This window comes from Polyodon spathula, chromosome 15 (assembly GCF_017654505.1).
Source record: "Polyodon spathula isolate WHYD16114869_AA chromosome 15, ASM1765450v1, whole genome shotgun sequence".
In the NCBI taxonomy this organism is placed as follows: Eukaryota; Metazoa; Chordata; class Actinopteri; order Acipenseriformes; family Polyodontidae; genus Polyodon; species Polyodon spathula.
The window spans coordinates 5,722,005-5,737,096 of NC_054548.1; the positions used below are offsets into that span (position 1 = coordinate 5,722,005).

At 35.8% G+C, this 15,092-nt stretch overlaps 1 protein-coding gene across 7 annotated transcripts in view; it reads right to left on the bottom strand.

Moving 5' to 3' along the window:
- Nucleotides 1-15,092, bottom strand: part of LOC121327720 (dachshund homolog 1-like) — a 160,691-nt gene that overhangs the window by 84,506 nt on the left and 61,093 nt on the right. For all 7 annotated transcript variants that reach the window (XM_041271874.1, XM_041271873.1, XM_041271872.1 and 4 more), the window contains exon 2: nucleotides 9,140-9,255. In XM_041271874.1, coding sequence (XP_041127808.1) covers nucleotides 9,140-9,255 — 116 coding nt within the window. The remainder of the gene's footprint in view (nucleotides 1-9,139; nucleotides 9,256-15,092) is intronic.

The following is a 15,092-nucleotide window of genomic DNA, read 5'->3' on the forward strand; positions in this document are numbered from 1 at the left end:
GGGCCCAAAATGTAGCCAGCCTTCTAGTAGAGTTTGCAGCTACTCTCCCAGATGAGAGTAAGTCAACAATTTTATACGCTGCAGAGACTGTGTTTGCAATCATATGCAATAGTTGCTGCTTTGAGAGGTGCTGTCCTAGGGTCTGTATACCATGACAGACAAAGAGCTGGTCAGTATGACGCAGCGCTCTTGTCCTATCCACATAACATTTCAATGCCTGCACCGGCCAGAGGAAATTCAATCCCCTATGCTCCTCCAAAGCAAACAGAGGAGGATGATAAGACACCAGTTCCCTCTATGGAGGGTATAGGTTCAAATGGGGCCTTTGTGAGAGCCTCCAGTACAACATCAAGGTTTCACTCAGTTAGAACGGTCCTCCTAGGAGGGCATAACTGTCGAGCGCCCTTGAGAAACCAGGTGGCCAAAAAATGCGCATCGGGAGATAACAAATCTATGGGTGCATGGCACGTAGAGATAGCTGCTAAATACACCTTCAACGTGGAAGGTGACCTACCAGCATCAAGTACCAAGTACCAAGGGCTGAGCATGCACCGAGGTACTGAAGCACTCGGAGGGCAGCTGAAGCAGCAGTGCCTACCCTAACCTCATGTAGTCACATCCCTAGTCAGTGCGCAGCGTATACCAGGGGGCACACAGGCCGAAGCCACGGCAGGTGACTCTGTGGACAGAGTACAATGCAATATATACAATTAAAACACTACTACTTGGGAGCACAGAGGCCTACTTTTTTTTTTTTTTTTTTTACCTAGCTGTTGCACAGAGCAGGCAAGTGGGATACATTATATATATATATATATATATATATATATATATATATATATATATATATATATATATATATATATATATATATATATAAACTGCCACTCGGCAGCCAGGTGAGTCATTCAACAGCGGGGGTAAGGCAGAGCCTAGCCCCGGTGGAGGATGTGCTCCCACACAAGGGAAAGTCTGTACAAGACAATAAGACTCACTCCTTTAAATCAATACTGCACAGTCAGTCGACTTGCGTACCACAGACAGGAAAGCAGCAGCCTGCAATGCAACTATGCGCAGGTTGCTGAGGAAGAAAGAAAGAAAAAGGCTGAATCAGGAGTCACTGATTCCGTGAAAGTGGCAAGCCAACTTTCAGCCTGAAAGGCAAGGGAGTTGCAGTTGACTCAAAAGCTCTTACCAACACAGAGGGTCTTACCTTACCGTCTTGGGAGGCAAAAAGAGAAATGGCTTTCTCAGTATGACGGTTTTAACCCCTCGGTAGGCGGAACCGAGGGTGTCATCCCAGGAAGGGGCCTATCAGAAGCATTGGTACAGAGAGGTCAGAATATACCTACCAATAGGCAAGCATATCCCATACCTAATGTTGTTGGTGGTCATCTTCGAATTGAAAGGGAACTGTAAATATTTCCGGTCACCTGTGAGGTTTCAGTTAAAAAACGTAAACAGTATTGACACTGTATATCTAATACCTGTAGATCTAAATCCCAATATTATATTCAATACAGCAACATACCCCCATTTGCTTTTTCTTAATGGATGGTCCATTCCTACCTGTGTTTATCTGTCCATCCTCCCTCCCATCACCTTTCTGCCTTTTCCTCTCTTTAAACTATTAGCCTTCTCAGCTTCTTTACTCTGGGGGAAGAAGCCATGCTCATTTCTACCTCAGCTGCTGATTTTGCAGTTGTATGTAGTATGGCTGAGGTAGTCCCATCCCAGAGGCGGAAGATTAGGCCAGACTTTCATATAAAGCTCATTCCCAGAGCTGTAACCTCTCCTGCAAGGTAAGGTATCATGTTCTCACTCCCTGCCTCACTGGCAAGCCAGTAGGAAAGTGCAAACACTGGTAGGCTTGCTGTAATGGTATTTTATCATGATCACTGGAATAGCACTTTCCCTCTCCTAACCTAGTTGCTTTTGCCCAAGCCAGTGCATCAATGCCTGGTTCAACAGCAGTGGTATTGTGTGATGTACAGTACTGGTGGTATTGGTAATGTGTTTGGCGGTGTGTCCTGACTATGCTTAAAAATGCTTTTAAAAAGACATAAAACAATCCTCAACAAGAATGTATTGTGATTGGGGACTACCAATATTTTTTACAAGGAAACTAATGAAGACCCACCGATCACATTATGTGTCCTATAAAGAAACGGAATAATAATTTACAGCATTTAAAAAAATTAAAAAAAACACAGCAAATATATGAAGTGACTTTCCCTAAGATAGGAATATTTAAAACCAGGTTAGACTAAATTCTAACCACTATGCAACTCAGCTATTGGGCTAAGAGAATAATTTGCATAAAAAAGAAGGCATTCCCTACAACAGAAACTTGAAATTAGAGTAAAGGCATGTGTTAACACAGCTTCCATTCAAATCTAGTAGGGTAATTCAACTGATAAATTTCAAAGTACTCAGAACTGTGTCTGAATACAGCCTTATTACAATGCCAGAGAAGCCTGTTGTATGCTAATGAAGGTAATTGTAATATAGTTGGAGCCCAGGCCATAATAGACTTACATGGAAGGGATCAAAGAAATATATAAAGTATGAAGGCAGCAACAGGTGCATACCTAAAACAACTATAAATCATACTGATAAGATGGTTTTGCATTAATATGGAAAATCAATGGGAGATACTGTAATTACGATAACTAGACTCCTAAGAAATGCAATTGGGACATACTTTTCTGCTGAGATACCACAAATACAAAGGTGAAAAACTTGAAAAAAATTTGAAGAGTCTAATAAACTGAGGAATACCTTAGTCACTCTGGTTTAAAAAAAAAAAAAAAAAAAAAAAAAAATAAGCCCCCAAACAGATTTATGCAGGTGATCATTCTTGCTGTAATGAAAGTGATTATCTAATTGTCACTTTTTGACTCAAACCAAGCTTATCTAAATGTTTGTAGTTAAAAAAAAAAAAAAAGTAATCCCAGTCTCTCATATCATTAAAATAATTTTTAATTACATGGTTCTTTCCTTAGATACAAAATTAGAAACATTCCAGTAAATGCTAACACCCTCGGATTGTTAGGATGGGGTGGAAATGGTATACAGCAGGTGAACACAAAGACATCTTTGCTTTTTTTTTATATATATTCTGCCAGTCTGAATGAAAATAACGATAAACAATTGCACGTTATACAAATATGAACTGCTCAGGGAAGTGGGTGTAGGAATCTGCTTTGGGCAATATCGACATTTTTCAGCTAAGGGAGTAACTGAAGTATCCAAAGACCAAATATGTTTTATTGATCCCTTTAAATTAAGTTTGTTAGTCAGCAAAGAGCAATTGATAGTGATATTATTAATTCATGTTAACGACAGGTAACTTCCCCAGACAATTCTGAAAACATTCTGTATTATGCTTTTATAACCAGTGTTGTTTTGCTTTTGTTTTGGGTTTTTTTTTAAGTCTCAATGATGAATTAATACTTAATGTGAAGTGTAATTGGTTTTTTTTTTTTTTTTTTTTTTTTTTTTTTTTTTTTTTTTTTTATGAGGGTGTAGATGGGAATTTAGAGTTTAATAATTGTTTATATCTAAGACAAATACGAGCTCTACCCAGAGCTGGAACCTGAGCCCATGCTTTCCAAAGCTCCTCTGTTTTAAAGGAGATGTCATTCATGTACAGTGTCAGTTGAGAGCAAAGAATACCATTTAGAAGGGCGATCTCAGTGTAATGTATTAGGAATCACAGTACCCCTAGAGCAAGGCTCTAAGGAGCACACCATTTTAAAAAGGATACATTGGATGCTGTTTGAATTGTTAAATGGGAACCAAAGAAGATTAAAATGCCTTTAACAAACCTGGCCTTTGGTTATTTAGTAGAAGAACAAAACGGCTGACATGTCTCTCTATCATAAACTTGCATTTAGATATGTCCCTGTGAAGCTGATATAACCCTGACTAGGAAATGAAAGCCTGCTTCAAGGAATCTACAGCAGCGAAGTAGACAGCTTTCGATGGCTATAACAAAGCTTGCTGTGGGGAATTAAAACAAACAAAACAAAATAAAATTAATGTTACAGTGAGTGAAGTTTTGATACATAAGTTCTGGCAGCTCACATTGCCCAGAGCACAGAATGAGTTTTGCCATTTGATAATTTCTTTGAATCAGTGTACTTCTTCATGCAGGGCATTTTCTGCCTGATTTATGTTTAATTGAGTCACCTGCTCAATGTTAAGGAGGGTCGCAGGCAGACAGAAGGGATACAATCACATTAGTATCAGCGCTTTCAACATTCCCATATCTGACAGCAGAAATCAAATTAAAGCAGTTTTGGACTATAATTTAGATCAATTTTAAACTGACTGTTTAATGTGAAGTACAAATAACAGATTGCCTTTGAATGTATGTTATTTTACAGATTTTAACATTGGGGGCTTTTCTGTTAAAACTAAGCATTTTACATCACCTTTTGTTGTGCTATTTTATAAACAATTAGATTTAAAAACGCAAATACTGTAATCACAAAAGACAAATGTCTAACAAATGTTACATTTATGTAACTCAAACAAAGTTTGTATGAAATAAAACAGAAAATGGGGAAGTCAGCATGACCTAGCAGTCTATTATATGGACATCTGTCTCAGACTGAATTTGATTGGTTCCTTACATATTTTAAAGCATGTGCCTTTAAGGGTTTTGTAACTGAACGGAAAAACAACTGTTTTATGTTACATTCAGAAAAGCAGGCACAGCAAGCTTTTGGTTTGTAAACAACTGTAAACATAAGTCATTGGCACTGCTTCACTAGTTTACAAGATTACTGATTAAGAAACTCAACTTTGTATACAAGTGCCTTCATTTTCCACATAATATTTTAAACCAGTACATTGAAGTTTCCCTTGTGATCCCACAGTATCAGCAAAAAGAGGCTAGAACATAAGTTACCCCTATTTGCAATTGCTTAACAGGCATACATAGCCAGTTCTGTGTTTCTTCATTCAGCTACTCTGCTGTACAGATGTTGTAATTGCTGATCTGCTTGACAATGGTCGATGTACCCCTTTATGTGACTGATCAGATATTGAGATTGTGATCTGTTCCTTTTAAAATGTGGATTGCTCTAACACTGGACCACAATAAATAATACATACCATCAATTTTTAGTATAACACGATTGTTTTACCATCACAGGACAGCAAACAGCCCGGACGAGAAAACATGTGTCACATACAAGTTATTTGCCAGGGCCATATTGCAAATAGTTATAAATGTAAAAGTTTGGATATGAAACACTGAAAGAAAATAAACGAAATGTAGATGTTTCCTATTTCGTCCAGGGATAGGGTTGAGAAAGACTTGGAAAAAAGCTTGTCTTTACTGTGCAATTCAAAGAGGCGCTTATTTTAAGTACTTTTCTTAACATATAATGCTGAATAGAGAATGCACTGTTGATAAGAATAGTGGGGCACTCCAGTCTGTGTGTCACAGACTTTGAATCTATTTTTTCTTATGTTTCTTGCGCTTGTTATTATGTGACGTATGTAAAGAAATGAAGCTTAAATAATCTCTTCTGCCGTGGCTAAAACAGAGTGCTTTATCAATAGCAGTGTGTAATACAACAAAGTCATTACGGCTGCATCTGAAAACTACCGTATATGGTCCAGCTGTATGGAGAAGAAGCAAAGGATGTTACTACTATAGCCAGTGTGAAACACGCTGCGAGCTGAAAGGAAGTGTCCTTTCCACTGTACATCTCATAGATTTCCCTTACATCAGAGATCATTTGAAATCTGCCTTTCTTCAACTGCATTCTTTGGAGAGAGAAACAGATATGTGTATAGGTGTTTTAAATTCTGTCTTCGTTCTCTTTATCTCTTTAGGCACATTCGCCCAAATCAGGACACAAACAGGACAAGATGGTAACCATAAACACAGATGCTAAGGGAACGTTTATTAATTGCTTTGACAACAAACTGGATCAATTCTTGTCAAACATAAAAGCCTTTCATTCAGCAATTTACTGACTCCTGGATAAGGGTAAAGAACAAAGAGCACAGCTTTTTTCTAACTGGAAGCTATTACTAAAATGACTTTGTCAACAATACATTTCAAAATAAGGAAACGAATATGTGTATTAACAAATAATATATGTATAATATAATATCACAAACTGTATATAATAAGTTTGCATAGCACTATTACATTTTTTTCAAGACTTGAGTTAATATAAAAAAAAAAAAAAATTGGCAGGCTTATTTTGGGATGATCTCTAATTATTCAACACACACAATTAACAAAAAAAAAGTGCAGGCATTGGTGAATCGAGACCAGCTTTACTGAAAGACTGCAGCATGCCTTTCAAACTGTCAGAGTTAAAATCCAACAACAAAGAAAGAACAAAAGAGAAAGCCGGTCTTTCTGTGACACCATTCGTTGTTATAAAACATGCTGGAAGAGCAACCAGTTACTGTTGATTCTTCTGGCAATGAGCTTATTTTAACATCAGCAGTGCCTGTGTACACAAAGGACTGATATGGTTTTAATCAGGTTAATTATATTTTATTCAAGGGAAAAAGTACAGCATGATGTAGTCAATTACAGAATTCCACTTCCGTAACACAAATCCTTACTGATTATATATTTTAATAGGAATGTTACTTATTACTTTATTATTGTTTTATAAAGCAGTCAATTATGATTGACTGAAAAGGAGTCCCTCTCTATCAGGAAAGTTTTGTAAATAAACAAACACATGACAAAAACACAAACACAGACACAGAGGGTTAACTGTGCGTGCATTATTTCTTTAACTTACTAAAAAGATTTGAAAATAGTTCAAATCAACTTGACACAACACCAACAAATCCAGATGTATTTATTCTTGGACTGCACATTAATAAACCCTATATATTCCTGAGACACGATGATTGGGATTGTGATGGATCTTTCTTTTTTTTTTCCTCATGTACAAAAATATCTTTGAGTTCTATTTTGGCTTCACTTTTTGATCTTGTATTCTTTTAACTAGCCTGTTGCAAAAAAAAAAAAAAAAAAAAAAAAAAAAGCAATTTTGTCATTCTTTTGTATTGAATACAGTATTAAGGATGAAGTGTGGTCCAGTGGTTAGAGTCCAGGGTTTGTAACCAGAATGTCACTGGTTCAAATCCCACCAACTGACTCACTATGTTACTCTGAGCAAGTCACTTAACCTCCTCAATGTCCTATTGTAAATGACTATGCATATAATGCACAGTTCACAGCCTACTTCTGTAAAGCACTTTGTCATGGTGGTCCACTATGAAAGGTGCTACATAAAGATATTATTATTATATTCCACACAAACAAGGTTAGCTACTGTAATAGCAATTAACAACTAGTGACGAAGTGGTCATTTACTTGGAGGTGATTACTTACAGTATATTACAGTGATTTCAATCAATGAAACTTTTATTTGCACTTGGCAACTCATAAGGCCAGGAAACATGTATTATATATGGTAACTCTTTTACTCTTCACAATACAGCTTTCTGGGACTAAAGTTAATTATAAATCTTTCCTGCAATTCTTTCGACCTTGTACACTGCCATTGTAGTTTAAATTATATTGTAGCTTACTAATTGCTTTTTTGTTTGTTTCAGATTTTAAAATTATGCAATTTCCAATAAACCTCTGTGAGTGTATTGAAAAACCCATTGAAGTACTTGCAGTTTAATTATAGCCCAATGCTAGTTTCTGTGTATTAGGTCAAACATGAAAGCTCAGTATCAATTCAGTGAGTACTGTAAGTGCAGTTGTATCAATGTACAATACATTATTAATGTACAGTAGTCATAATGGCTATTTGGCTCCTGATAATAAGAATCCCTAATAAGACAAATGTTTTTTGCTGGTCTATTGAAATGTGTTGTAATGAGAGTTGACTGTAAAATATCCTCTGACTGGGCTATGAGTAATAGTTCCAAGGTAAGTTTGCTGGCGTTACATGCAGTACAACAATGCGTGAGTTATATTGTGCATTAGATGCTGTACAGTACAAAACCGTACATGATGCATTTATAGATTCATATATACATGAGCCTTGCTTTTTTTCTTTTTATTTTTCCATACAAAAAGAAACTGAGAAACTACCACTTTGATGACAAATATAACAAATACAGTAACACTTTATCAGTTATGGGTATAAACATTATAAAATGTCCCACTGCTTTGTAATTACTGCGCATATTACTCATTTAGCCGTGCAATCATACAAATGTTGCTGCATATAATCTACTAATAAAAATAATAATATAAAAGTGCCTGCTGTGAAAGGAATTTTTTTTTTTTTGCAGCATTATCTGTGATGTTCACATTAAAAAAAAATAAACTTTCTCTGCGTTCTTTTAAACACTTTAGCAACACCTAATGTAATCTTGTACTTTGTTGCTTGTCATGTTGTTTTGCCACATCATGTTATAATTCCTCATCATTTATCTCTCGGAAATGCCAATTTCGAAACCTATAGTAAAAACAACAAACTGTTTTTTTCTGGTTTTGTAAACTGTCACCAGCATCTGATTACACAAGGGTTAGTAACTGATATGAAATCTTGCTTTCTTAATGAATTTGACTCGATACATTTAAATGCATATTCTTGTGATAAAAATGTAAAATCTAACATGTAAATTAAGAAATATCTGGTTTAAAAAATAGTAGTATCTTCGAGTTCCGCCAATATAACATTTGCCACTTGTTATGGTGAGGAATATCAATACAATTAAGGAATGTTAAATCTATTACAATACAGTTTTTGTTTTGTTATACATACTAATTGTTTATACTCAGTATACTCTGCCCAGTACCAAAGAATCATGAACCCTTAAGTGTAAACCTAGTGAGACATAAGTTTCATTTTGAGGAAATATCTGGTAGTAGCCAACAAGAAACCAATACAATTGACACGTCAACAGCAAACATTAAAATATCCCAGTTGAAAGACCTGATCTGAATTGCTAGTAGACGAAAGCTAGACCTTTTACATCATCTAATGTCTTTCCATTTCTTCGGTTGTTTGTTTTGTGCCAATAATTTGCCATTTGAAAACCGTTGGTTGCTGAGAAACCAGTTTATACTCTGAGGCAAGTGAGGAAATAGGAAGCGTATTTCTGAAGACAGAGACACATTTACCTGTAGGAGCAATGATTCCTGGTGACATGAGACCTGGGACAGTATGTGGCATGATGTGCTGATTCTCTTGGGATGTCACACTCTGCGTCCTCTTGGGAGGCCTCCCAGGTCTAGAGCTAAAATTAAAAGAAAAAAAAAAAAACCTTTCACTTGTACTGCTGTCTTGAACATATTCTACTGAAAGTGCCAACATGTTCTGTAAATAAATGTATTTCAAGGACAGTTGCTTTTGCAGTTAGATGTAATAGACTTCCATTACTAATTAGATTACATGCTGAATTCATTTCCTTCACTGAAGATCAACCGCTTTTGATGCATAATTCATAGCCAGCACCTCGTTACCTGCTCCTTGGTATTAATATCCAGACACCATTTGAATTGCCTCGTTTGCATATGCTAAAATTCAGCACGTAGCTTTCAGCTTGAAAATTACGTTAACTTGTAATAATTATTGCAGTCAGGCTGCTGTTGATTTATGAGACCAAATATGTGTAGTTCTTGTAATGAATGATATTTTAAGGTTCTTCAGGAAATTAAAAGGCAATGGCTGCCTAAGGAAATGTTCTCCTGGTGTGATTTAACACTACAGTTAGCTGGAAGGTTGTATGAGAGAGGGATTCAGACCTGTAGCACATTTCTGATGAGATGTTTTATTACTTCACACAACAGGCCTAGTATCTCGATGATAAATTACAATACCTGCCTAATCTGGTGGAAAAGGTCTCTGCAGCGTCTTCATTTTCTTTCTTTTTCAAGGATCATCAAGTTATACTTTAACTTATTTCTGCCTGTGTGAGTTCTCCATTGTAACAACTTTTAACCATACAGTATGGCTCCAGTGCCTTCATATCAACAAATCAATACAATTGATGTTAATTTGTGTTTACTGCGCTCTTCTTATCCCATGTTAACATAATCCCAGAAGTGAGAATACTTTGTTTTTTTGGAGGGCTTTTGATTGAAATGAGTTACAATAAAAGCCTATTGTGTAAAATTCCATTGTCCACAATTATATGTAGAAAGTAACTGACTACAGCCCCTTTCACACTGGCATGATCTACTCAGGTCAGAATCTACCCGTGCAGGACCCGGTGTCATGCAGGTCGAGTACGCGATTTCACACTGCTTTTGATAAAGCAGGATTGGGTGACAGATGCAAGTACACAATGCGTGTATCAATGCCCAGGAAGCAGCTTGTTACTGACCCTTCACTCGAAGCTTCTCTGGATTGAACCATCGGCCACATTTTTTATTAGAGCAAATGTTTCTTCATCCCTGCTGCAATCTGACTCATGCTGTGTCTCATGCAACAAAAATATGGCTAAACCGAATAAACAGAAACGTTCCTTGCGGAAGTGAAACTTCCACGGAGGCGTGGCTGTTTGTTATCGCGTTAGCTCACGAATGGCCGTCAGGCATTTTGTCTCAGTCAACCTGGGTCAAAGCATGTCAACCCACATCCTGAGGTGGGTCACCTGGGTCCAACCCAGGTACGTTGTTTCACACTACGCAGGATTGTGACTCGGTTACTCAGGATCAGGGTCCAGACCCGGGTAAGATCGCCAGTGTGAAAGGGTCTTACGATTCCTCTTAAAATTTTCAGAACCTTTTTAAAAATCAAGGTAACTGAACAAATATAACATTGCAGCCCATTTAAAGGGGAGGTCAGCGGCTTTTAAATAAGGGAGGCTCTTAGATTAGGAAATTACTTTCACCAAAATGTTCATAGTTCCACTATGTTCAGATAGAGCCTTTAACTGGTAAAGCTGGAAAAGTGTTTGAACCTGGAAAGAAATTTATGCAGTTGATTTGCTCTGGCTCATGTAAAACAGTTTTATCTTAAAACAAAACTACAGAGATATAAAAAAAATAATGCACCGTGAAGTCACAGCATATAGAACATGTATTGTAAATATGTATTACTTACTCTGTATTACTGTCAGCTTTGGTTTTTACTGACTGATACAATCTGAAATTACTAAACAAAATGTTGTTAGCTATTTTTCCACTTGCTGACGTTTTCACCAATAATAAAGCAGGCTTTTATTGACTGAGACAGTCTATGGTACAGTCAAATAATAATGAATCAAAGTAACCCTAAAACACAAAGCACAAGCAAAATGACATAACCCTTTATATGATATGCTCTTTCCCACCACTTAGGTAAATATTTTCTCACGGTAATGCACTGGTGTGACATCACTAAGATTGATGGGGTAGGAACAGGAAGTAATACTGATTAAAAAGGAATGATTAAACAACTGGAAATCAGAACAAACTGACTACAGCAATGGGATATAAGATGAGATGCTATGTACCTGGTCTTTCTAATGATAATTTACTTAATAACACATTTTTAAATATCAGAATTAATTGAGAAGGGAATTCATTAACACAAAGCATTTTTTTTTTAACTACTGGTTACCATAACACTAATTGAACACCTAAATAGCAAATGCATTCTTTCTATTAGGTTTTTTACTATCATTAAAAAAAAAAACTTGTGTCCTAGGAATTTCCTGAAGCATATTTTCTTTAAAATAGCTCTGATGTCCTTGCATGTGCTTGTTTTTCAGACACAAAAACCAGCTTGCTCTTCTGAAATAAGATTTCTCCTATTTAACTAAGGAAGACATTGCTCTAATAGTAAACGTGATTTATACAGTGCTCGGTGTTTCCCTTTCGTTCTCCTAAACTGAGTTATGCTCAAATGTCATTCATGGAGGCTCAAGTTTAAATGATCTACAACGCACCTAAATCTAACATTTTAATCTCTCTCTCTCTCTCTCTCTCTCTCTCTCTCTCTCTCTCTCTCTCTCTCTCTCTCTCTCTCTCTCTCGATGAAAATCTAAACTCCATGTCCTTTTAAACTGCTGGAACCTAAATTACATTATTTTCTAAATTAGATACGTCATTTTTTTTGGGTGCCCTGAATAACAATTGATGGAAACAAAAAGTCCCATAGCAATGTTCAAGTCACCACAGAAATCTACTAAAGTCTGGATCAACAAAAAGATCTGTAATGTGCTAAGTCAATGCCATCTAGTCCACAGCTACTGTACTGTGTCAAGTATCATTCAGTACAGTTAATTTTTGATTGCTAGCAAAAGAAAGTGTCTGCGCACTCCACACACTCCTTAGTTTATTTAGCCTTTATTAGATGTATATTTAATTAAGTTTAGGGCTGTGTAAACAAAAGGTTGTTGTATAACTAGATTTATTAGGCTATAATTTTTTTATTGACTTATTTATTGTTCAAATACTGAGGTCTGGAAAGATCAAATGAAACAAATATAAACGTTTACCAAAATGGAACATCTGTGCTTTCCTTCAGAGGCGATCACAGGATATTAGTCTGTTTACACTAGAGATAAATCGCTGGGTTTATTTTCCTGACTTCAATTTATAAAGAAATCCAGCCCACTACCTTCAGAAATCAAGCCACTAACATGTTACAAATACAGGATTGCTCCCCTTTTTTGTAGTGTAGCCATGGCAAAAGAAAACAGAAATGCACTTTCCCTGAACCTTGTTTCTTTTAATGGACTTGGTCCATGTTGACCCAGCAGTGCAAGCTGGAACCCGATACTATCGGACAGACTGCTGCTACACAATCAGATTAACGGCAAACTATACACTCCATTACAGTACCAATTTCAGCACAACAAAGCCATTAGAGCACAACTCCCTATTTCTATTAATCATTCCTTTTTTCACACTATTGTAGGAAAACTACAATTAAGTTAAGCATTCAATAAAATACCAGTATGCAATTCTATCTTTGATCTCCACCAATAAAAGGTGGTTGTTTCCCCTCACTTTGATAACCCCTTTATAAATGGGGCACACACATACATATATATATATATATATATATATATATATATATATATATATATATATATATATATATATATATATATAAAGAAGTAATATATGTTACATGTAAATCTGTTTACAAATGTCACCTAAACAGGATGACATCCTTAATTTACATTTAGTGTTTCAGGTGGCCACTTATTGTTATCAAGAAGACTCTAGTCACATCTAACGTATTCTATGATAGAGAAGGTTAGTAAGGTAACTGGGGTTCAAATTATTCACTTCAGACTGGGGTTAATAAAAAAACAGGCTTTTCTAAGGCCAAGGGAAGCTGCACACAGGTGTATTATAAGTTTCTTTCAGTACTACTGTACGTACTGCCGTTGAGTGTTTATAGTTATGGATGATGATAATGAGAACGTGGCATTTGATGTGTAGAAGCCCCTCGTGGCAATATTAGTGCTTCTTATCTGTAATGGCTGCTTCACTCTCTGTGTTTTAAACTGGTGGCCCCCTTTCTTGCCTCAAAGCTTCACTGCTCTTGCCTGGTACACTGCCTTCTTTTTTCTACTATACAGCACATCGTGCATTACACTCCTGCTTCTCTAAACAAAGGCTTTTCCAAACCTTATAAAATATTAACTCTATGTCATTGCCCTTTTTAAAATCTCTCACCTAGAATTCCCTAATTGTTCCCTTTCTTTATCTCTCTGTACCAGAGGGTAAATAAATTAACAAAATAGCTTTTATCGCAGAGAATAACCTTTCAACTGAGGGATTATCACTGGTTTATTTTTCATTTCTTTTACAGAAGATAGCAGTGCATGCCTCATTGATTAGTTTGCTGAGGTGGTGCCCAGAAATGAAAACAAGTTCTTTCGGATATTGCCAGTAACTATTTTTTTTTTCCTTCAAATCATTAAAAAAAAAAACGGTTTCACACAATGAAAGTCACGAGTCAAAAGGTTTGTTTGTTTATTTCAATCACATTGTGCTAAGACTTACTTTCAATATAGACAATTCCCAAGACCTGTTATCTATTTTTTTTTTTTGTGCCAAGGTACAAGGATACCAACTTTCACTGTTATAAATAAGCAACCAATTACAGTCAGTCCATGATAAAATCAGCACATGACAATCATGCTGTATGAAACTATACCCAGTCTGTCATTCAAAGTCATAGAAATAGTTTTACGTTTTTAGGGGTGATGTGTAGAAATGCACTATTATTATTATTATTATTATTATTATTATTATTATTATTATTATTATTATTATTATTATAATGCAGTAAGTCACGTCTTTGTTTCTTCTATCGGCATGAGAACCAATAATAAAGCTTGTCATCTTGTGAACAAAAACATAATATGATTATTATCCAATTCCTTATATCATTCCCATAGCCTTCAGTATTAAGAACACTTTAAAAGGTTTTCAAAAACAAGCACATTTAAAAATGGTGCTGTAAAATTATAATATAAAAATACAGTATTGTTGATACTGTAGTTCAGGCTTCTTTTTCTCAAATAAGCACAGGATTTTACAGACATACCCAGCTTTATTTATAATGCAGCACTCCAACTAAATGAAACGATTGTGATAAAGGTCAAACAGTGGTACATAACATGCTATTATGCTCCCTTGTACAGTATTTATCAATCCCCACTGTGATCTCTATCAGCTAGTTGATTTGCATTGAGCTGCAGTTGGTTTATCTCAACCAGCTTTCCCTCACACCTGTCAGAATGTTCCTACACCCAGGTAGTTGTAGCTGTGTTATCAGATAGTGATAGATGGATTATGTGTAAGGACTAGATAGATATATATATATATATATATATATATATATATATATATATATATATATATATATATATATATAAAGCTCTCTTATTTTGCTTATTCACAGCTGCTTCCTGTTGTAAACACTTTACTTTTGTTCTAAACAATAAATAAGATCAAATGCGGAGAATCAAAGGGAAAAGGGTACTTCAAGCTGAACAGGGCTTTTAATCTCTCAACAGACCCTAAGTAGCTTGTTATATTTAAACAAAATACAAAGGGAACAAGTGCGCTTTCTATTCTCTTTTGGAACAATATAACTTACAAATAGAAAAATAAAAAAACATTG